Here is a 24,681-nt window from a genome sequence, read left to right on the forward strand (position 1 = left end):
CAATATTGAAGCTCTGTCTCCAATTTGGAACCAATTTCTCACATTGTTTTATTTGAAAATTAGTATAATTAGTTGCATCTAAAAAATAAAAAAAAACAGTGGTATTCTTCCCTGAATAATATGAAATTGTGAATCAAAAAGGACCTGCTAAAGCAAAGTTGGTCATTTTAAACTCATTTGAAAAAGTATGACAATGTAAGACCCGTACAGTCTATGTGTAAAACACATAGCTGGACTGGAAAAGTGTGCCTCTAAACTTTTATTTTGAAGGTCCTCGCCGGATGCTCTTGTTTACTCTGTGGTGTTATGTCAGGTCCATTGAGTAAGATCAGTTTGATCCAGCAGCGAGAGGACACACTCACTCAAAACTCAACAATGTAAGTTTTATGATTTAATAATTTTATACTCACACGAAACAACTATTAGGCTCGGTTTCTTCTGCAGAGTTATGAAGAAGTGTTATTCTGCGTCGCCAAACCGCGTTCAGAAATATGTTATTTTGTTGTAAACAGTGCGGCGTCGTAGGCTAATAATAATGAATTAAATATATAGTTTGTACAGTCAATATTCTTACTGCTTGTCAGCATTAATAAAATGCATCGAAGCAGCTCATAATTACTAAAAATAAAAATAAAAGTCAACAGGTTCAGGTGTGTGGAAGTTCTGCGGATCTGTCAGCAGGTGTGGGCGGGACGGGAGATATAACACAAAGTTTAAATCTGATTTAACCAAAACAGAATACTACTTCCTGCTTACTCATTTAACTTCCTCAGGATTTGTGAAATATAATATGGTGCATTCAAGACGGAGTAAAACTTGGCACATTTTTGAACGGAGTTTGGCAAGGTGACAGCTCGCTTATCGCAAAGAGCCTTTCACAGTATTGTAAAGCAAAGGAACACTTTTGTTCCTGTTCAGATTGTTTTTTCACATATTCATGGTAGCGCAGGGGTCGTCTTTAGTTCGGCTATTAGAGAGCTACACTTTAAATCATGTTTATGTGCTGATGTAGAGCCCCTAGAGGACTATTATTTTCCCCCAGCAGCTGCCAGCACATTAAACTCTTCACCCCCAAAACATCATTTAGAGTTCTGGTTAACTTCCCATTTTTGAATTATGTAACCAGTAAATGTGATTATATAGCACTTTGAAATGATCTAGATTATTACCTTATGTGTGGGAGAGGAGGTTAGATGACATCATGCAAACTGTTGCATAAGTTCCCCTCTTAGGTCCGGCTGGGATTTATTTCATTTCCTGTAAAGGATGCAATTGTTGTTCAACTCTATATCACATATGAACCTAGCTTCTTTCCATTGTGATGGGAGGGAACAAAATAACCCGTTTTCAGAGGAATTCCTTCACATTTAAAGGAATACCCACAATCATGCTCTACAATCTCATTTAAATCATTGATCTGAGTTTGATTCACTCACCTGGGTTCCCCTTTGTGTCACCAGCATCACAGCAATGTGGTATATTATTGATCTTGTGTTAAACATCACTCACATGTCAAAGTTCGCCTCACCACATGTGACACAACTCTGTGACGTATTGACGACAAACTGGGATCTGCAAAGATAACACAATCCTGGGATTTGCAGCGTAAAATAGTGCCAAAAGTGTTTTAATTGTATTGGTTTAAGGCACTTTGAATCTACAGATAAGGCTATCGTGTACAGAGTTTAAAGAATGTTATACATGCTTTTTTGTTTTGATCATTTCCTTATATTTCCTTATATTTCTTAGATGATCTGTTCGCCAGAAATATTTAAAATAAAATAAATATCAACCTTAATTGAATTTGAGTTTTAAAACTTTTTAACAGAGGTAATAAATAGTTGTTTTGTTATTTCTCAGGTTGAGTAAACGATCATTATTAGCGGCTCTGCTCTCTGTGGCTGTTGGAGTTTACCTGCTGCCCTCTCCCATAGACCCCAAACCACATGTGTAAGTACACACACACACACACACACACACACACACACACACACACACACACACACACACACACACACACACACACACACACACACACACACACACACACACACACACACACACACACACACACACCGATGTCAGCACACTCAAGGGCTGCTCAATGAATCGTATTTTCATCGCAATTCCGATTTTGGAAACAACATATTGAAATAAAAACAATTATTTATTTTGAATTTTTTTTTGTTTTTTCAGTTGAATTATACTTTAAGTTCAGGGTAATCAACTGTCAAAAACATACCGTTCAAAGCTTTCTTTTCAATAAATGGATGTTTTCAAAGTAAATGGATAATCGTTTTTAATAATCGTTATATCAATTATTGACCCAAATAATCGAGATTATGATGTTTGCCATAATCGAGCAGCCCACACACACACACACACACACACACACACACACACACACACACACACACACACACACACACAATGTCATTAAAAATTGAATCCAATTTCTCCTGCAGTCTGAAAGGGCCCCCCCCAGCCCTCGAGGGGCCCCTGGCTGTGAACACCCTGCTGCAGAAGGGCCGCAGGCTGTTTGCTGGTAAACTTCACGGACCAGAATCCTTCACTGCTGATGAGGAGGGTGAGCGGGCATTTATGTTTGTAATGTAAACTTTGACAAATTGATATTGAGAGTGAGAGGATAAACAACACGTTTAGTAGGAATGTAATCATCAACTGTTTTTGGATTTGTGGGTAGCCTCAAAGATTGAGATATTTTCTAAGATTTGTATCATGTTTTTTTAATAAACTAAATGTTTAATAAATGAAATTATCTGCAAGTGAAACAATAATGGTCGTCAAAGGTATTTTGTCCCCGGCATGGCTCATGTGACATGTTTAAATTGATCTGTATAGATGTTTGATTTACTACATACATTTCATTTTGATTATGTTATAAATGAATGAATGTATTATTATTATTATTATTATTGTTATTATTATTATTATTATTATTGTTATTATTATTATTATTATTATTATATATTTGTTTTATTACATTTTTTGATTTTTTTGTTGAGACTGTTTTTTAAATACATTTCCCAAACATTATAGATACATTATTACTAGTTTCAATATATATTTTTAAATGGCACACTATGGTCTGAATGCTCTTCGCCCATATATCACCCGGTGTGTCTTGTGTTTCAGGGAACGTGTTCACGGGCACGGTGGACGGGAAGCTGTGGAGAATCGCCCCTGACGACAGCCTCACACTCCTCACACACATGGGACAGGACCTGCCAGAATGTGGTGTGTGTTTCCACGTCTGATTCTCCTCTGTGTTTATTGTGGGCCAGCTGCTTCCTTTTGACTTGATGTCTTTCCCTCACACTAAATAAACTCCTGCAGTCAACGTGTAGCTGCCGTTCGAGGTGAATGTAAGCAAAGACACACCACTTTATAAATCCATACCCCCTCTTAAAAGTTTGGGAAATTACATTTTACAGCACAAACATTTTGCGGTCTAATTATTTAAAGGGCCTCTGGCTTATGAGCAGCCATCATCAGGAGCTTTTTTTCACTTCTTTTCTCTCATATTTATGTTTACTTTCTGCTTCTTTACATAATAAATAAAGTCTTCTTAAAGTTTGGTTTGTATTCATGTGGAAATGACTGTTTTCCTCTTTAAAAAAAAGATGAACCATAGTTGATTTGTCTTAGTTTGAAACAAAATAGTTTGTTGTTTTGTTTATGATCACAAAATCATTGTTCGTCTCTCTCCAAACTTTTAATAATTCTTCTTTCTCCTCAGTTTGAAATGTCTACTCTAAATTAACATTTATAACGTTGTTATTAACATGCAGTCCTCATGTCCCTGCAGGCAGCAGCACGGACTACGAGCCGGTGTGCGGCCGTCCTCACGGGGTCCGTATGGATCGTCACGGTCAGCTGATCGTGGCTGACTCGTACCTTGGTCTGTACAGCGTGGACCCCAAAACTGGAGAGAAGACCCTGCTGCTGGCTAACTCACAAGGTGTGTGTGTGTGTGTGTGTGTGTGTGTGTGTGTGTGTGTGTGTGTGTGTGTGTGTGTGTGTGTGTGTGTGTGTGTGTGTGTGTGTGTGTGTGTGTGTGTGTGTGTGTGTGTGTGTGTGTGTGTGTGTGTGTGTGTGTGTGTGTGTGTGTGTGTGTGTGTGTGTGTGTGTGTGTGTGTGTGTGTGTGTGTGTGTGTGTGTGTGTGTGTGTGTGTGTGTGATGAAAAATAATGTCCACTTCACTAAAATAATCATTAAAATATTCTTTTTTATCCTTAGAGAACAATATTTTTTGCATCCAAATACAATGAAAAAAGTTGTTTAATTATATAATTTCCCACTTTCACTGAGATAAATATTTCAACAAACTTTAGGTTGATGAAAACCAAATATTTGAAATACCAAATATTTGATGTCTTTCAGAATTCAAACCCTTTTAAATCAAGTAATTTTCATTCTGGTTTATGTAAATGATTGGCATCGACAGAAAACCAAGAAAATAGCATGTATTTGCACCAAAGAGCATCTTGTGGAAATAGTTAAAAATATAGTGTTGAATTAATATATTTAGTTTAATGTCTTTTATTTATTGCAAAGCACTTTGAATTGCCTTGTGTTGAAAGATGCTATATAAAGAAACTTGCTTTGCCTTGAAGCCAGAGCTCAAGATGAAAAACGTGATACGATCACATAACACATTGTGCTTTTAATGGGAACAGTTTTGTCCTTAAGGGCCTGAGTGTCTACATTTTGGCTTCAACGTCTATTAGGATTCACACCTTCACCTAAATGTATTCCATATGCATTAAATCTACCCAAATGAGAGTAAGATTTTTACAAATGTATATCAATGATCTTCTCTTTGTTCCTCAGGTGCTGCTGGCGTTCCCTTCGCCTTCCTGAACGGTCTGGAGATTTCCTCTCAGACGGGGATCATTTATTTCACCGACTCCTCCAGTCGCTGGGGACGCAGACATGTCACCCTGGAGGTGGGGGGGGGGGAGGCAATTAGCCAAAAACCATCGGCTAATCACAGTTTCTTAGATTTTTATTTGAGAAGATCACAAGGCAGAGGGAAGCTGATGCATGCAGAGTCCTTCAGAGATTTTTTTATCGTGCTTGCCAATAACACTCGAGGACACTCAGGCTTTTCTTTGTAACCGTCCATCCAAAGCCTTTCGCCAAAAACCAGACTGAGGGTCCATTCAGAGCTGCTTTTCAATGGAGCCCCCTTTTAATAAAACACAACAGCTGTACAACAAATGAAGCTAAATATATATACAGTACATTATATAAACTAGGCCTGATAAAACCATTTCTTAGTTTCATTAAACATATTTAAGCTAAATAATATACATTAACGAGAACAACCAACTTAATTAAATTAAAATGTATATTGTTTTCAGGTGATTGAGCTGAACAGCCTCGGGCGTCTCCTCTCCTTCGACCCGCAGACGGGAAGTGTGACGGTTCTGCTGGGCGATCTCTATATGCCCAACGGCATCGCTCTGTCACCTGACGAGCACTTCCTGTTGCTAGCGGAGACGAGCATCGGACGCATACTGAGGTACACACTATGAAGTGATGACGTGTTTCTCTAGGCTGACCCTGAAGATTGGATTTCGGAATATTGCTGAAAAATAAGATCTGTGGCAAATAAACATGTATGATCCGATAACCTCCACATTGTATTAGTTTTTGAATCCCTAAAGAGGCCCTAAGATGCTTTTTGGGGTTTACACTTTCCTGTATTGTGTTCTATAGGTTTTAGTGCATGCAAAGTTCCCTCCAGAGGAAGTTTCTCCCACACACTGCTTGAAACACCTCCATTGGACTCTTTTGTTTACTTCCATTACATTGTTATGGAAACATAGTGTCATCACTATGTAACACTCACACTTTTACTGGCTATTGCACATTGTAAGTGATAGGCTAATCATAACCCAATCACAACGGTAAAAATAGGTGCTGCAGCACAAGCAGTATGAGAAAAATAAAGTCCTTTTTGAACATTCAAATATGTAAACATGTCACAGTAGAGGAACAACATACAAATATTACACCTGAAATAAGGCCCCTTTAATGTAAACACCAGAAATACAAATCTATTAGCTAACTCTTAACTCAGCTAATATGAACCAACACTCTGACCAGAAACACATTTAAATAACCTTTTTTACTTTGAGACGAGGGAACAACATCACACTCTTCCTCTTTTCCCTCTCAGGTTTTGGCTGAAGGGCCCAAAGGCCGGCACCAAGGAGGTCGTCATGGACAACATGATCGGTTACCCCGACAACATCCGCCGTAGCGACCACGGCACATTCCTTGTTGGCATAACGACACCGAGGTTCCGGAAGATCACCCCTCCCTTCCTGGACATGATCGCCCCGTACCCCGCCGTCAAAAGATTCCTGGCAAAAGTCAGTGTGTTTCATAGTTTATATGAATTTCTTTGATAAATAATATATATGTGGGATATGATCAAAATGATCGCTGGAGAAATGGAGAGGTTGTTATGCGAGGAAAGAGCGGCACACAGATCCTGAAATTATGTATGAGTGTTCTTTTTAGAACTATTTATTGTGTTCTAGTAATATCACACAGAACACACTTCATACTTTGAACTGTCAACCAGTATATTTATGACACTTTATACTTATGATTTATCTAACTACATTTTGAGTGCTGTTTTTATAACCAAATCTACTTTCCCATGATCCATCTGGAAGGCTGTGTGATTCACAATTATCTGGTGAGTCAGTCAGCCGAGAATAACAGGCTTTGTTCCAGACTGAGAAGAGATAGTGTGAAATGTGACGGGACAGGGGCAGGACCCCTTTACTCTCACACACACACACACACACACACACACACACACACGCACACGCACACGCACACAGATTGAATTGTTAGATGAACACAAGAGGTTAAGATAAAAACACTTCTCTGTCTATATATACAGTCTCTATGGTCACACCCGACACTTGGAAGAGACAGGTCTGAACTCCGAGTGAACTCTGGGAAATGTCAGCTGAGGTCACGCTGACAGAGACACTCTCTTTAAGCTTAATTAAAGTAATAAACGTTATTTAAAACGAGAGCAGACTACTGAGTGGTTTAAGGAGCATAACGATAGAATAGGTAACTTCATTTCATTTCATTTCAAACCTTTATTTAGACAGATTAGTCCCTTGAGATCATCGATCTCATTTACAAGGGAGACCTGCATCATTTAGTTCCACATGAAACATAAAAACAACATACAAACAACAGAGGATATCATATTTACATATTCAACATTTACAAATACCCAGAGTGTCAGAAAGCATTTCATTTAGACATGCCTTAAATACATTCAAAGAAATAAAAATGCTCAATTTCAATTTTGCCTGTAGACTGTTCCAAGCAAGTGGAGCTGCGCACATAAAAGCTGTCTTACCTAAGACAGTAACATTTCTACATTAACACTTATACAAATAACTAGAATATAGTTTTGTACTTACATTATCTCAAATGCTTCCATCAATGTTCAGAGAAGATTTTAGAATAATAAAAAGTAAATTAAACGGTGAGTTTCATCTGGTCGCATGTCATGGTGTCATATCCCCTTTGAACTTAAGTAAAGATGACAAAGATATTCTTTAATAATCCCTCCATGGAAAATGATATTTGATCTTTGCTGTGGTTTTACACTTTACACGCTCAAAGTCCAAAAATGCACACAAAGCAGTAAATTCACAACCTTGAGACACTGGAACGATCAAATATGATGTATTATCAAAACAGTTTTTTAGATAACCATGAAGTGTTTCTGTCTCCAGGTGATTCCCCTGAGCTGGTACCGCGTCCTGCTGCCTCGCTACGCCCTGGTCCTGGAGCTGGGGTCTGACGGGGGGCTGGTGGGCTCGCTGCAGGACCCCGAGGCCCGCCTCACCTGGGCCATCAGCGACGTGTTCCAGCACCGCGGGAGGACGTACCTGGGCAGCACCGACCTGCCCTTCCTGCCCGTCCTGGAGGGGGGGGACAGCTGATGACGGGTGACAGATGTTGCATTGATCACACCTGGATATTTTGGTTTGAGGTCGGACTTCTTCACACACTAACTGAGAGAAGAACTAAGAAACTGTGAAGACATTTTAAGAAAAGTAAACGTTTGTGTGGTAGCAATAACACAAGTGATAAAATGCTGATTCCTAGAATGTAATTTATGTTTTAATTTCCCCGGGGAACATTGAGCTAAAACCATATCATATAACTCAAATACTGTACATTAAATATAGAAATGAAGTAAAAAAATACTCCACCCATTCATCATCACACCGTCTGCAGAAGACTCCTTTATCCAACTGGAATACATCTTCCAAAATAAACTCAATGTTATTTTACTTTCTCTCTTAAGATTTGTATTTAATTTACAACCAACATTTTAATTTGGGAAGGAATGTGTAATACTAAAATAAATTGTAAAAGCTGAAAATAAATAAATATTTTATATAAAAAGATTATTTGACTCGTGAATTCATTTAAAAATAAATGTGGACATTTGAAGACATCTGGGATTGTGAGTATTTTCTGACATTTAATAGATTAAAATATGTATTGATTAATCTAGAAAATACAGTAATTGCATGCAAAATATGTAGTTTTCTACAGTTCTGGCATCAAACCTTAACAAACGTTGCATTTGTTTTAGAATTTAACAGGAAATGTTTAAATAAAACCGGTAAGATTTAAAGGTAAGTTCATGAAGAAAGCTTTTAGGGTCACCGGTTATCAAAACTTAATACTTTGTGTAAATGTGACAAAAAGACAAATCGAAAAATGACAAATGTAGTATTTTGAGAATCTCTTTATTTGGACAAAAACACAATCAAGCCCAAAATACAGAATCATAAAAAGCAACTCTACAAAAATATTTAATAAAATAAAACTAATGGTTCCATAAAGAGAGTTCTGACAGATTGGAAAGTGCATCAGTGAAATATGACCACATGTGGAGCTCAGGGTTCTCACATTAATTCAGTCCAGATGTGAATCAGATACAGAGGAGGAAACCGCTGCATGAACAAAAAGAACACATTTTAACAGCCAGTCAGAAAATTATTCACAATTGAGATAAACACACACAAGTCAACGAGTCAGTCGTTTAGTTCCGACCAGACTTTCTGATATTTCATATTTCCCTTCAAAATGTCCTGATCAGATCTGAGGTTAGATTCTGGAAACTGAACAAATTTGAGCTTTATTTAAAGAAAATGTATCACCAAAAAATACTTTCTGTAGGTAGCTTTGATTTCTCATTTATTTAGCCTCTGGAAATCAGATTTATTTCAACACGGCAGAATAGTTCAAGTGTGGCGGGAACAAAAACATAATTATCCAACAAAAAGCTTCTTTTTAAATGTGAGGGAGAAGGTGGCATGGATACAAATATCAAATATATTTTTTTCATTTGTCTTTCAAAAGTCCAGCCCCCTGCCCCCCCCCCCCTCACCTCCAGCTCAAAAAACTAAATGAGAATTCTTGTTAGAAACATAAAGAAATAAAAACAAAACAACTCTCCTAAAACAGGAACCCTGATTATTGGAAAAGTTTAACCTTTTTCTTTTCTCTAGAAAATGTATCTCTTCTCTTTAACCCTTTTTATTGAAATGTGGCTCAGTTAAACGCAAAACTAAATAGTTCTCGAAATGTTCCACCCCAACATAGAAATGTATTTTCTGCCCATCTAAAGTGACAGTTGTGACATAAATAAAGTAAATATGAAATATACAACACAGGATGAATTCAATCCAAACAGGAAATGAAAAAGGTGCTTTAACACTGAAATTAGGTGATGTACTTTTATGCGAGTCTGACACTGAAACGGTGTAGCAAGTGCTTTCAAAGTCAGAAATGGTCCTGTAAACTTATAAGCAGGTTTTTATTGATACCACTAATAATTATTGGACATTTCTCCTGACTGATTTCAGACTCCTTCACTCGCATACAAAGTAATGACTGTGACACAAATCGAAATAGGTGTTAGTCACATGCTCTCAGTGTGGGATCGTTATTCAGTCGTATTGGCTTTAGCTTTCGGAGTGGAAGAGACAGCTGGATTGTAAATGTAGGCACTCGGCTCTGAGAGATGGGTTTCTGTTGGACTTCCTGTTTGTCAACTTCTCTGTAGGCGGCTCGCTTTTCTCTGCATTCCTCGCAGTATAATCTTTAGCTGCAGTCGGTTGATCCTCGTTGACATCAAGTGACCACAGTGCTGTTTTTGATTATTATGCTTTTCTATTACTACCAGTGCAACTCAGTGATTTATATTTAACATTTGACAAATGATTAAGGACCATCCGAATGCAGCAAACCACTTCCTGTGCACTATTTAAATAAGAAAAACATATTGTGACCTCATCGCTGCTTGGACCTTTGATATTATTCTCTCAACGGAGACATTTATAAGAACTGGGTCTTTTTGTCCCTTTTGAGTAGGGGGTTAAACAAATACAACGTTTAGAATGCTTCCAAGACGACAAGGATTAATGGCTTGGGAGTATAAATCAACACTGAATAATTTCCCTGCACACCTACAGACAAACTCAACAAACAGCAGCCCAACCTGGAGCCTTTAAAGGGGGGGGGAGCACCCACAGAGGCCTCTCCCCCCCCTCCTGATCCCTTCTCCATCCATCCATCCACACACACACAGACACACACAGACACACACACAAAGACCGCTCAGGCCTGAAACAAGGCAACACCAGCAGGAGGTTGGATACTAAAAACTATTCAGCCCTCCTCTTCCTCCTCCCTCCATCCTTCATCTCCTCTTCTCCACCTCCTCACTTCCTCTTCTGTCGGAGGCTGCTGGGCGGCCAGCTGTGGTTCGGAAACATCTGTCTCGGGTCAAATTTATACCTGAGAAGACAGAGGCATTCTATAACTGTACGAGTGGTAGAACAGGCTGTGTTCAGGTACCAGTCAAACAAAGAAGATTTCCTGAAACTGTTGGTCTGTCATTTCTGAATCATTTCAAAGAAGTTCCCTGGAAAGAAATACAGTTTGAAATATAATATTTGTATGGATAATATAGACAGTGCTAAATTAAAAATATTCTCTGAGATTACGAGGTAATACATTGACAAAAACATAAATAGTGTCTGAATGTTATCCATGGACCAAATAATCTACATTTTCTGTTTTTTTTGTACATTAATGCCGCTAATTCAGAAAATGTTCTAGTGGTTCTCTTTAAAAGGTGACCTATCATGCAAAATGCACTTTTGTACGTCTTTTCTACATGAATATGTGTCCCCGGTGTTCCAGGGAACTCACCAAGTGTCAGAAAACACAACCCTCTCTATTTTCCTCCATACCCAAATCTCTTAAAAAGGGGCTGCAACGGATCTGATACAGACTGATCCAGATTTGAACACTTCTATGACGTCACAGAAGTGGCGCTACGGCTATTAGGCCAACTCCACCAATCAGGAGGAGACAGCCACGGACATTGCCGTTGGAAAGCGCTGGAGACGCTGTAGTACATATGCCAGGCCTGTAGATGATGCTGTTCTCACAGAATCAGCCCATGAAAAGGCAGTGTTAAATTGAGTGAAATGAGGAATGGCTAAAATGCATGATCTGTTTGGTATTTTGAAAAATAACAAGTATAAATATGCCTTATATAGGTATGGTCCCAGACTATATTATTCAAATATAGCATGATAGGTCCACTTTAAGTTATTGCCATAAATGTAACACTTTAAGCACAGGGAATATAAACCCCCTCTCTTGGCACCATCATTAGTTTCTTTTTAACTTTCAATGACCCCATTATGCAGTCATAGTTCAATACACATTCCCTTTATAAATGATTTTCTAGTACTACAAACCTTGTTAACTACAGCTAATCAGTAATAGAAAGTCCCTACACACAAATGCAGTAATATGCAATATTACAACTTGGATTCTGTCAGAGATATTATTGGTTTTCTGTTGATTTCACGTTTGTTTCAATAATTCATCTGTATGTTCTTGAAGCAGGAATTCGGGGTCAAATCAGCCCTGCTGCTCTTAATTCATTTTTTACCTTCTCTTTTCAGAGAATCAATGCAGCATGGCGGTGCTGAACAGACCTGGAGTCGTAGACGCCGGGGGTCCGACAGGACTGTCCGGAGCAGGACTGCAGCATCATCAGCCGGTGGTTCATCTTCTCCAGAACCTCCTGGTCGATGCTCTTTGCGATGTTGGTCAGCTGGTAGGGGTCTGCGGTCACGTTGTAGACTTCTACAAACACCTGCAGGGGGCGCACATCCACAAACAATGTTACCTTCCAGCTGAGGAAACTAAAACATAAGATGGATTCCAGCACCAGTACAGCAGGCACCAAAGTAGAGAATCTCCATAAAGATATGATGGCTTTAGGGAGAAACACTTCTTTAAACCAATCAATAGAAGGATAGACTTCAACCGTTGATTACTTTACATTAAAAAGGCAATTGTTTTTTGTGTAACACCTTTTCTGAAATGTTATGTTTAATTTATGCAGATTAGATTAAACAGGACGTTATTTGTCCCGAAGGAAATTGTTGTGCCTAAAGTTACATATTAGGCATTATCTAATGTCACAAAGACAAAGTTAGAAAAAAGACTGGATTGGAACTAAAATGGCTCAAAATATTAAAAAAAGTACTTTTGCAGGACAAATGTTGATTCAGCACATCCAAATATAAATGATTGTATACAGTCTTTATCTTTTCAAAAAAGCGTAATACAAATTAGATGGAAGAAGAAAAACCAACCTCATTATCGTCAAACTCGCAGTACTGCAGGTTTGAGGAGGCGGCGACCGTGCGCACACACGCGTACGTGTTGTTGTACGAGTCCTCACACACACAGTCTGGGAAACACTCCTGCAGGAAGAGGACGGATGGAAGAAGGAGAATAATTAGTTTGTTTATTTGACTTCTTCACGATCACAGATCAAATGAAAGTGTCCTCTCTTACCGACACCCCGGGTCCCAGCAGAGGGCAGGCGGGGTTAGAGACGTTGCTCCCCTCCCCCTCGTACTCCACCAGGATGTCTGTCCTCCAGCTGCTGCTGTTCACCCTGCCCTCCTGAACACACACAGGTACATATGTGCACAACCTCTCATTGATAGGTCAAGATAACATAGAACTTTATCAAATCCCTGAGGATAATATTGCTTAAAAAACAAGTAAGTAATACAGATGGGAATAATCAAAAGAGTAAACTAATTAAATTAAGTGTGAAATAAGTAATACTTACACAGGTGCCACAAAGAATAACAATGAACATATTTGGTGCATTCACACCTAATAGTCCGCTCTCTGGTGGGCACCAGACCACAGTTTGTTACATTGTTTCATTTTTCAGAAGGTTCGGTTTGCGTTCACACGGGCAAAACTCAAACGGACAATAAACTTTCAACACAAGTCATGTGCTCAGAAATGCTGTTCAACCATTGGTCAGACATTAAGGGGGTAAACACGCAAATCCCAGCAATTTCTACCGGAGCCTCCGCCATGGAGCATCGGCACTTTCGGCAGGTTATTCTCATGCTGCTGTTAATCTGGAAATCAACAGACACTAGCGGCCCGCGCATATGATTATATAATCAGACAACGTCCGTTAAAAAACATTATAACACATATAATGAGAGACGTTCTGCAGTAAGGAGGGGCGTGTCACCGACGACAGTTGTTTTTATTTTTATGTGGCTGACGGAGAATTGTTACTTTACACGACACAGTTCAAAACTTCATTATGCTTCACTCTTTAACTAAACAACCGCGGATGTCTTGAAAGACTCTTTCGCTAAAGATTTTTGAAGATATCTGCGTTCTTGTGACACGTAAATACTGCGCTTCCTATGTTTTGGTGCGGACTGCGTTCACACCAGCAATGAACCGCTCCAGAGTTCGCAAGCAAGCGCTCCGAGACCACCTATTTTAGCGGACCAGAGTCCGGTTGTTTAGTTTGTTTAAGAGGTCTCGGACTGTGTTCACACCGACCCAAATGAACCATACTAAGCGGCTAAACTCACCAGGGTTCGATTCAACCGGAATATATAAGGCAGGTGTGAACGCATTACTTCAACTAGAATCATTTATTTTTTTAAATGTAATCCGTTGAAATTGTTTGTGTTTTGTTAATTAAATCAATTTATTTCATTTTTTTTTTTCAGTCTTTATTTCGAACAGATTAAAAAATAACAACAAAAAAATAACAAATGTGAAAAACAGAATACCATATTGTTAAATACAGTATTTTAAAGTGCAATATTAATATCGGAATCTGTTTATTTTTAATATCTAAAAAAAAACTAGTTTTAATAAGATTTATTTTTTCCCCCAAAACACTTGTATAATAATAAAATAAATGATATATTAGGAGAAAAGTGGTGCCGGTTTAAAGATCATCAGAAAGAACGGTTGTTTTGTTTTTGACTGTAAATAGACTGATGTGATGCCTGATGTTTGTTTTTGATGAATCAGACACTGAAGAAGAACAATAACATGAACAGGTTGTTAGTGACCTCACCATGACGGGCAGGAAGGACATGCCGTCCATCTGCGTCTTGTTGACGTTGTAGCCGGCGATGTCCAGCATGGTCGGGCCCAGGTCCACGTTGGCCACCAGCATCTGAAAACAGGATTATTACATTTCATTTAGCTCAACAAATACTGCAGGGAGGCAGTGAGCTGATACTACAACGGAACACGTACCTGGCTAGTCTGGTTGGGTTTGATATTCGGTCCTCGGACCATGAGAGGCACTTTGATGTCAAACTCGTAGAGCTGCCTCTTATCCAGAGGAAGAGAGAACTGACCTGAAAGAAAACACTCAACTTAAACCTTCTGAATCCAGAGTCCTTGTTTATTTGTGTTTTAAAAAAGGAACATCTACTGCTATTTTAAGAGTTTATTTTTGATTACCTGTGTGGTATCCGTTGTCTGAGGTGAAGAAGATGTACGTATTGTCCAGTTCAGATCTGACCTCCAAACTTTTCACGATCTTCTCCACCAGGTCGTCCACTGACAGCAGAGTCCTCCATCTGCAGGCCAGGAAACCAAAATATGAGACTTTATATAGAAACACAGCTCATACAAAGGTCAAACAACTGTTAAGCTAACTACTGTGTTCACGAGCATTGTTAGAGTTAAGTGCTTTTTTGTCATCGCTGGAAAAATGAAGAGATCAAAGCTAAATAAAGCAGTGGATGGAGAGAAGGAAGAAGAAAGAAACGAAGGAAGAACGATAAAGCAAAAAGGAAGGAAGTAAGAAGAGTAAAAGGGAAATGATAAGACGCAGCAATGACCGACCGTTTCCTGAAGGCATCGTCCAGGAACTGCACCGAGGAGTTGGTCATGGGAGTTTTAGCCTGTCGGATCAGCCAGTGTTTGTCCTGAGGGCAGATGGAATAATGTCACCTTTTGTTTTTTAGTCCCACCCTCACAGGGGATGTTTAAGTGGAAGGAGGAGCCTACCTTCCCGTGGACGTTGAAGTTGGGGTCTCGGGGAGCCTTGGTGGTGTTGAAGCTGTTCTGGTACTGAGGGGCCGCCGTCCACGGGGAGTGGGGGGCCGGGATGGACACCATCATGAAGAACGGCTGGTAGTTTGATTTATACTGCAGGAAGTCCAGAGACCTGTTGGCCTGAGAGTCGCAGCAAAGACGTTCATTCTAGGCATTTTTATTTGGGTTATTATCATAAACTAAAATGAAAACAAGCAATGAAACATATTGTTGTGTATACAAACTAGACCCTTTAAGAAAAAATTATGTAATCTAAAATAAGCAAACGCAATCTGAAAACTAAATCGTAAAGTCAAAGGTAAAAACTAATTGAGCTCTTACTAACCCTAACGACCTTGCCTGTTATATTACATTTGCTTGTTCTTTCATTACATCATATTAAAATCATTATTTCAGTATATTCTTAAGTTTATAGAATATTGTTTTAATGGGACAGTCACAATTTAAAATATCATTTTCAATACATAGGATATAACAGGAAAACCAAGAATGAAACACAATCAAATAAAGCTGGTGTGTTTGATTTCCTCACCAGGACGTCTGTCAGGTAGTCTTTGCTGTAGTCTGCTCCGTGTTCCTCAGGCTTCCCGTTCACTGACAGAGTGTAGTTGTAGTACTTAGAGTTCTTCTCCTGGAAAACATAAAGAACTTCATGAAATACTCTTATTTGGGATTTTACCATTGTTGTGCTTCTGTTTATGTCGTGGTAGAAATGTAACCCCTTAAGTTAGTTTTACTTCTTTTATATAAATTCTTGCTCGAGTTAAACTTATGAAGTCTGCACTGTAGTGGCAAAACTATTTGATTTCACCTTGGAAAACCTCTTTACCCCACCTGGTCCAAAATGAAAGAAACATTTAAGAACTTAGGAAGTCATAAACACAGGAAAGAAAAATATAGATCGAAAATGGATCACCAGAATCTTATTTTTCTCCATCGTCCTTTAGGACTTCTGTAGAGGACAGATATTAAAAGTAAAATAAGAACAAGTAAAAACTTAAGCCCTAAACTCTTTTTATGTTGTCAGCACTTTAAGCTTGCTTAGTGTAGGATTACAAACATTAACTAAACGTCCTCACGGTCACATGTTCCTCACACACAATCTATAGAATCAGCATGACTCTGAGTTAAGGTGTCGGGTCATGGGAACAGATGTGTTTGTTTAGTAGCGCTGCAGATAAAAAAAAGGTCTATTACCACCGTGACCTCTGCTTACTGACAAACCCAGTTAGAGACTGAAAGAAAATCTAATTTTAGTCTATTTATACGTCTGGCTCACACCTCACAGTCACATGACGACTGAGCTTAACTCAGATCTGCTCTTACACACACTGAAACTTCCCAGAGACATTTATGTACCAGAAACAGGGGGGAAAAGGGAATATATATATAATGACTGTTGCTTTATCATTTCCCAAATTCATGGCACAGGATTTGACTTGCAAACAGGAACATATAATAAAAGGCTTTCTATTGTAAACAAAAATAAACAATTTTGTCCGACAGGAGGGAGCCTAGATGTACATTTGGGGCTCAAAGGTTGTTTAAAACAAGAAAAGAAACGTCAGTCTTACCAGTCCGACCCAGTAGTTCCAGCCTGGAGGAACATGCTCCAGCCCCCCAGCCTCCGAGTGCCCATACTGAAACACAAACAGAATCATTATGTGAACTTATTTATACAACCAAAGTCTAGAATTCAGTTTTCTTGATTGGTATTATAGCAGCACACCGATAAAGAGACACAATATAAAATATATATTTCCAGGAAGACGTATACGGGCCTAATGCATGTATCTTATTCTGTTGGTAGCCGTCCATTCTTATGTTTGCTCTTCTCTTAGGGAATATACAATTATAAAAGTGGCCTGGTGGCATCTCTACAATTCTTGGGCATGTGCCCGAGTATTTGCACATGGAACACGCCTGCACTTATATAGTGTTAAGGGGGCGGTACCTGTGTTGATAAATAACAATCTGCAACACATTAGGAGGAGCAGAAACATTTGATTTCTCACGAGTGGACTCCTTCAGCAAAGGGATTTTTGTATCACTTTAGGCACGTCAGTTAAAAGTTATAGCAGCTGCAACACAGGGAAGCCAGAAAACGGGGTTAAGCGTTGTTCGCTTTCTGTTTAGGTGAAGTGTGTCTCCTGGTTCCCCATTTGTTCGCCTGTTTATCTCAAGGGTTGATGCAACTTTGACAGCTTGACTTAGTCATGAGACTAAATCACGAAGGGAAGACCTTGTGACAGTGTTTAACTATTCAACTAAAGTCCGGTTTTTTTTTTATAGGAGGTGTTGCAAAAATGCTGGACAGATCGGCATACATAAGGAAGTCAAGTAAAATGTGCAAATTGTACTACAATTTATGAAAAAGTTGAAAAAATGTGAATATGCAATGTGGAATACATAAAAAATAAATATATTATTGATGAAAACCCAATAATTGCTCAAAATGTAAACTGTAATGCAGTACTAATCCTTAGTAATATTAGACTGTCACAGTTGAATAATTGAAACATTGAAGTTACACAGCTTAAGTATTGTTGGTATTGCACAGTAGGTTTGAGCTCCAGAATGGTTCCAATTCATATTTCTCTTCCATTTTGTTCCTACATCCCACCCAAATGCACACGAATGTAGTGGTACTATCATCCCTAACCTGGTTCAGGTATTTCCCGGCGAAGAAGGTCTGGTAGCCTCCGTACGTCCTCAGCAGGGCGGGGAAGGTGTGTGCCTCCTCGCTCTTCTGCCAGGCTCTGCTGCTGCAGTTCCCCTCCAGCGTGTTGTTGATGACGTGGTGGTTGTGCGGGTATTTCCCCGTCAGGATGCTGGCGCGACTCGGGCAGCACAGCGGGCTGGCCACAAACTGTTAGGGGCAGGAGAGGAGGAAAATGGCTCTTTTTAAAATATCTGTACTATCTTCTAGCACTAAATGGACGATAATGATGCTGATACTTACTGCGTTTGTGAACGATATTCCAGCATCACCTATCAGTTTTTTCGTCTTGGTGAGTGGACTCTGGAAGGAAAAGATATTGATGGGACAAATTCATTATCTGAGTAATGTAATGGCCTCCTGTGTTCTTTAGTTTGGCAACAACAAGCCTCTTTGTAACCGTTATCTAATTAAGTTGCATCAGTGCCTAATATGGATTTAAACACTGTTTTGACCTATTGGCATGCAGACAGAGACAATAACATTTACTTAAAATATATTTATATCACGCATAAACATTCTTCACAGATCCAAACTCTATATATTCTAAGCTTTACCAACTATTGTGGTTAGAGCTGAAAAATATAATTGAATTAATTTAACTTAAAACTGCCAGTCTTTTATTTACCAAACAACCACTAGTTCCAACTTCAGAAATATAAAAAAACGTTTGTCTTGTAGTAATGGGAAACTAGATTTGGAGATTCTTTTGGCAAACCATGCTATTTATAAAAGTTCCTTTTAGTTTCATTGTATACTAACCTTTTGACGAGCAAACAATACATCAATAACAGCAACAACAAAAAAACTATCCGTAGATTATTTAATATTATTGAATTAATCCGTAAAAAAAATTAAAATATCCTGTGTGTTAAAAAAGGCACATACAAAGTACTGATACATACAAATAAATAAAATATAATAAGAACAGTTTAGTGTGTGTTGCCAAAGCAGGTTATGCAAATGTAAGCTGATTAAAGAGTAAGGAGATACACATGACGTACTTCTACTTTTCATACTAAATGTTGCTGATAATACATTTAGGTAACTTTTAGTAGAGTATTTTCACAGTGTGGTATTAACATCTTACTCAAATAAACAAAGGCATACTTATTTTACCTCTAAACAAACAACACACTGTCAGAAAGACAGCTGTTTCAATTTCGAGATTTTTAGTCAGCAAATATGATGCTGACTATGAGAAATGCCTCAAGGATGTGTCTAACCAGGAGGAATGTGAGCAGCTTCATCACTGGACTGAAAATAAAAGTCAAGTTTACATCAGTTAAATCACATGCATCGTCCTATCCTGCAAACACAGACTTATTGGTAAAACAAATAAACACCTAGCATGTAATATTAGCCTAAAAAACAAACAAATGCACTCACCAGACCCCCGATAGCGATGTCCAAGTCGTCGGTGAGGATCAAAACAATGTTAGGTCTCCTGAGCAACCCGCTGCTCAAAGTGACGCAGGTTAGTAAACAGTTTAAAAGAATGAGCGAACACGCGCCATTTAAACCCATTTTCATGAAGTAATGATAAAATACTGAAGCTGTCCGTCTCTTCCTTCAGCTCGGCTTCTCCTTTTAAGCGTGAAATCAATTTACCGAGTCCTCTGCGGAGGAAAACAGACTCGGCCCTGTGACTTCTCGGACAACACTTCCTTGTTTCCCGGTCATGTGCTGCACGGCTACGGAAGCCCGAGTCAGCTGATTTGAAGAACTCCGCCGCCCCCCCAGCATGACTAATCAGTAAAAATAACCGTTACTCTTACTTTTTAGCCCATGCTGATGGAAAATTGTTTTATTACTGCATTATACTGCTATATTTTATTTTCTATAGAAAACAACTATATGAATGAATAGCTATTCTACCGTCAAAGGTGGAATGATTAAGAAATATATATATTATTGCAATGTCATGTGCACATTAATACATCAATAATTATAATATAAAAAATAAAATAGGCGATACATGATTCTGCAATAAACATTCTGCATGATTATTACTTTTATTGTTGTTACTTTAAAGATATTGTAATGCTTCTTTTGTGCTTTTATTCAGGATTTGAAATCAGGATTGCTAAAGTAAGAGATCAGCCTACTTCTCCTACTCGTCACCACAGGGTAGAAATACTATGTTACAAATAAAAGTACTGCATTCAAAATGATAGAAAACGTACAAAAGCATGAAGATCAAAGGTCCAAAATTAAAAGTATTCATTATCCAGAATGACTCATTTTATAATCATATATTATATTACTGGATATATATTATTATTAATGCATTATTAAGTGTATTACTTTAACTCTGCAGCTTGTAAAGTTAATTACTTAAATTGTTGGGTAACTTTATCAATAATATGTCATCATGTATTGTTGTTATTTATTTGTTATTCATTTTTATTAATTTATAAAGCTGCATTAATGTAGTGAAGTAACTAAAGTATTAGCAACAATATACCTAACATCAGGCAAGCTTAGATATCTGCCAATATTAGATTATGGGAGATATATCGTATGGTGACAGATAATATACAAGAAGTTGCAGTACAGAATGTTGTTTGAGGTCGTTTAAAACGCCATTACACAATCTGTCCACCAGAGAGCACCGCCGTGTTTTTTTTATTTACTGCGGTGGAAAATACGTTTACTCCAGTCTAGTGGACTCATATTTCTGACAATATGTTGTGCAGTTGCAGAGTGCAGCTAAGTAGCATCATTTGTATCAAAGTAGGCTACTTGTTCTTTACTTATTTTCCCACTTGCAACTTTATACTTCTGAAAATAAAGTACTTATTTGATTCACTACATCTATTTTATAAACATTTTTACTTTGCTGATTCAGATTAGCCTATCAATGTAACATATTATTAACAAATTAATATATTATATTACTATAGATAAAGACTCAATAATTTACAAAATAATACATCATTGATTATAATTCAATAATGGCTACAGTGTTAGCCTACATTATTCTGAATGGGCCCATCCCATCCCAAGTAGCCTACGTTTACTTTTTGTAGGCATCTTGCAGACTATTTGTTAGTAGCCTATATTTGGCAACTACATTTAATATAGTAACATATTCAATGCAGGATATTTATTTGTGAGTGTTTATACACTGTGGTAGTCTTGGTATTTTTTTTTACCAATTTTAGTTAAAGGTCTGAGAGTAGGCTTACTTCCACAACTGTTTGCTTTGCAACAAGCAATGTGTTTAACAACCACCACTGCTATACACATTTATCTGGAGATGTATTTGGCAGGTCTACGGATACATGAACAAGTAAACGTTTAAAAAATATACCTAAAATGAACAGTGTATTATCGTGTTACTGTTATTCTCCGTTGTTTAATACATTACATTGTGTTAAGTATTGCTCAAATAAACGTACAAAATGACCTTCTGGCTTAATGATTAAACAAGGATGCGGATTGGTCGGTTTACTTTGGTCTCTTCTGTGATTGGTCAATCCACCAGCACCTGTCGCGCGACCTGAAGAAAGTTTGGCAGCCGTTGAGATATTTAGCCAGAGTGGGCCGGCCCATTGTTATCCAGGAGAAGGGGGGGCAGGGAAGTCATGTCTGGAACGTTCAGGAAGAAAACTAAAAGCTGACAAACGGGTCTCTACCTTTTCTGAGGTGAGGAATGGAGTGCTCCAGGAACTCTATCCTCTTCACAGAAAACTTTCTAACTTCTGCTAGGATGTCTGTAAAACAATATTAATTTAAAGAAAAATGGCGTCGCCGGTGAAATTAAACGGAACCGAACTTTTGGAAGTTGACATATGCGACGGTGTATGTTCCGAGGACGAAAGCGGCGTTTTCGTCAATTGTGTATCCGCCTTTCAGGAGGACTTCTCCGGCTTCCAGCAGTGGACAAACTCCACCGAGTCAACTTATGACACATCATCGCCTCCGGGACAGCAGGTGCCCTCCACCGGGGAGCACGGAGCTCCACCTGCCGCTGTTAGGACTAGCGCGGCAGGGGACAGCGACTCTGAGACCACGGGAGATGGAGTCAAATTCATCAGGTCTAGGTCCATAGTGGACTGTCTTTTGGTGGAGCTTTATGAGACGTACAACGGCGGTAGCAGGAGGAATTTGGACAGCTGGGATAGCTCCACAGAGGCGTCCGGATCTGATGCTTTCCTCGGCCGCAGTAACTCCGGGTCCAGCTTCCTCCAGGAGCTCCAGGAGAAGCACACAAGGAGGCATCAGATGAACTACCTGGCCCAGAAAGGTGAGGGGTCTGTTCATTGATTGATTGGCTTGGGTCCAATATGGCCTGGGATGTTTTTAGATCAACAAAGTCACAAAACACATGCGTTTTTTTATACAATAAGCAGCAACAGTCAAGGACATGCTGCAATGGAAAACAACAGGGAAGAAACCATATTTTAGACTCCTCCTAGCATCACAATCAATAAAGGGGTTCACATTTTTTTATTATAATAACAAAACACATTTAGAAAATTCTTTTCATACTTTAAATGATCCTCTGACTTTGGGCCTGGGCTTTTTTAACTGGTCAAACAAATGTGATTATTTGTTCAAACCTGTGATAGACTTTTTATTTTCATGCATTTCACAAATTAGGCATACATTTACCATACATCTCCATCTTTTTTAGGGCTGATATTTGGATGTGGTATTAGTGTTCAATATATCTGCTAGCTCATACATGGTGCCAATATTTGTTTTATTTTAGATATTTAAACTTTGCGTGAGGGCTTTATTGGTGTAATACATGAGGCAGGAAAATCTAATAGCAGACTTTCTGATAATACATACATAACCGTTATTTTATGAGGAATATGTAAACAAAGTGACATGATTGATTAACCCTTTAACTGCCGGACCAAGAAAAAAGCTATGGAAAAACTATTTGTTTGCATTTTTTTATCAAATGGGCCACATATAACCACAAACCATTTTTTTTTTGTTTGACTGACCACACAGTTTTGTTTTTATGAGCCTCTACCAACTGGTCGAGCTTGCCTTTTATGGTAAAAGTGCATTTTCAATAAACATCATATACAGTACAGTATTTGTATGCATCAAACTCAAATAAAACACAAACTGAAATACATTTGTTTCTTTTATGGAAAATGAGCAATATATACAACCAGATATAGTCATAAAAGATAGTGAAAAAAGTTTCCAAAAAATAATTACACCTAGCTGAAGGGCTTTCTGTTCGAACCACAGTGACAACTAGAGGTTGTTTTGTGCATAATATGTCAACCAAAGGGTAGAGCTGGCTGAATCAGTTAAACTTTTTTTTTTTTTTTCAACAAGATATCAAGACACAAAATGTGCTCTACCAAATGGTGGTGCTGGCAGTTAAAGGGTTAAATAAAAAAGCAATATATCTGCAGATATCTGTAAAATTGTATATAGTGTAAATGTCATGTAAATTCCCCAGCATAAAAGCACCTGATACAGAGAACTTCCATTGAAAAATAAAATGTATTGGTCATTTGATCTGCTTAGTAATCTCGGTGTATGGCCTGTTGCGTCCCTACAAATGATAATAAATCAATTGTGTATAGTCTTGTTGTAGCCATGACTAAAGTGATTAATTATCCATCTATGTGAGCTAGTTGTAAATCACAGGAGGGGTTTTCTTTACCTTCAAGTCCTTTTTGGAGACAGACAGCAAACAGTAGGAGACACATTTAATAAAACAAGGCTCCAGTGTACCATAATTGAATGTATTCATTCAATTAAATGTGACTAATCAGATTGAGGATTTTGTTCGTTGCCAAGGAGTTTTGCAAGGGATATGTTTTGGGGCATTGGTGCATACATAAACAAAGTAAGAGATCTTTTTAAAAATGAAAAATATGAGTTTCTTTATAAAAAAAAAAAGAAGGTTTATCATGATATGATAAGGCCTCACTGTTTACAGGTATGCAGACCTTTAGACAAACACACTCCAACACAGAGGCTGATGAGTGTGTTGACAGCTCGTTTGAATGGCCTCAATGTGTGCTGATAAACACTGTTTCCTCAGAGTCATGAAAGGCGTGTTGCAGGGAGGTCTACGCTGCCATTGTTTCCTCTGTTAAAGTAGAATCCTACAGTAAACACAGACAGGCCTCTGAGCCCAGTGTTTGCCCTCCACACACACACATGTGAGGCTCGGTCGAGTGAAACAATGCTGCCATCAGGAAGAGGAAACCCTCTGATAGTGCTTCCAATAACAATGTGAATACTTGTGATTACGATAAAATCCTCTTTAGTAAACGTTTAAAGGTGGAGGCTGCTCATTAGTGTGGTTAAATAAGTACGCACAATTCTAAGCGCTCTTTTTAGTGTCCTTTAAAGGAGACCCTGCCACCTCCTGGGCAGTGTCTGCATGTGATCATGACCTTTGACCTCCTGGAGAAACAGGGATAATATGAAAGGTTCAGCTA

At 38.4% G+C, this 24,681-nt stretch overlaps 3 protein-coding genes across 3 annotated transcripts in view; 2 read left to right on the forward strand and 1 right to left on the reverse strand.

Annotated features, from left to right (window-relative positions):
* Window positions 1-295: 295 nt before the first annotated feature.
* On the forward strand, window positions 296-8,487 carry LOC307022990 (adipocyte plasma membrane-associated protein). The gene is made up of 9 exons (XM_079655951.1): window positions 296-377; window positions 1,861-1,950; window positions 2,466-2,587; window positions 3,157-3,258; window positions 3,830-3,982; window positions 4,855-4,970; window positions 5,388-5,548; window positions 6,209-6,404; window positions 7,806-8,487. The coding sequence occupies exons 1-9, from the start codon at window positions 307-309 to the stop codon at window positions 8,013-8,015; spliced, it is 1,221 nt and encodes a 406-aa protein (XP_079512077.1). The 5' UTR covers window positions 296-306; the 3' UTR covers window positions 8,016-8,487.
* A 330-nt stretch (window positions 8,488-8,817) lies between these two features.
* gnsa (glucosamine (N-acetyl)-6-sulfatase a) lies at window positions 8,818-19,949 on the reverse strand. Its single transcript, XM_079654524.1, has 14 exons — window positions 19,640-19,949; window positions 18,494-18,553; window positions 18,194-18,400; window positions 17,106-17,171; window positions 16,064-16,162; window positions 15,484-15,651; window positions 15,319-15,401; window positions 14,932-15,050; window positions 14,722-14,825; window positions 14,537-14,638; window positions 12,979-13,089; window positions 12,774-12,884; window positions 12,108-12,268; window positions 8,818-10,890 (listed from the first exon to the last, which is right to left on the reverse strand). The coding sequence occupies exons 1-14, from the start codon at window positions 19,781-19,783 to the stop codon at window positions 10,815-10,817; spliced, it is 1,611 nt and encodes a 536-aa protein (XP_079510650.1). The 5' UTR covers window positions 19,784-19,949; the 3' UTR covers window positions 8,818-10,814.
* Window positions 19,950-21,779: 1,830 nt separating this feature from the next.
* The window catches only part of LOC307022784 (uncharacterized protein), a gene marked incomplete at its 3' end in the record, with an annotated part of 4,857 nt that continues 1,955 nt past the window's right edge, over window positions 21,780-24,681 (forward strand). Inside the window, exon 1 of the mRNA XM_079655676.1 lies at window positions 21,780-22,509. Within this exon, the coding sequence (XP_079511802.1) occupies window positions 21,998-22,509 (512 nt within the window). The 5' untranslated portion in view covers window positions 21,780-21,997. The remainder of the gene's footprint in view (window positions 22,510-24,681) is intronic.

This window comes from Notothenia rossii (assembly GCF_949606895.1).
Source record: "Notothenia rossii genome assembly, chromosome: 10".
In the NCBI taxonomy this organism is placed as follows: Eukaryota; Metazoa; Chordata; class Actinopteri; order Perciformes; family Nototheniidae; genus Notothenia; species Notothenia rossii.

Coding starts and splice junctions, on each gene's coding strand:
- gnsa (XM_079654524.1), bottom strand. CDS start 19,783: ATGAAAATGGGTTTAAATGGCGCGTGTTCGCTCATTCTTTTAAACTGT. Junction 15,652..16,063: donor ACTACCTGACAGACGTCCTG/GTGAGGAAATCA, acceptor TGCGACTCTCAG/GCCAACAGGTCTCTGGACTT. Junction 10,891..12,107: donor CCCGGCGTCTACGACTCCAG/GTCTGTTCAGCA, acceptor CTGTCTTCTCAG/GTATAAATTTGACCCGAGAC.
- LOC307022990 (XM_079655951.1), top strand. CDS start 307: ATGTCAGGTCCATTGAGTAAGATCAGTTTGATCCAGCAGCGAGAGGAC. Junction 1,951..2,465: donor ATAGACCCCAAACCACATGT/GTAAGTACACAC, acceptor TTTCTCCTGCAG/TCTGAAAGGGCCCCCCCCAG. Junction 3,983..4,854: donor GCTGCTGGCTAACTCACAAG/GTGTGTGTGTGT, acceptor TTTGTTCCTCAG/GTGCTGCTGGCGTTCCCTTC.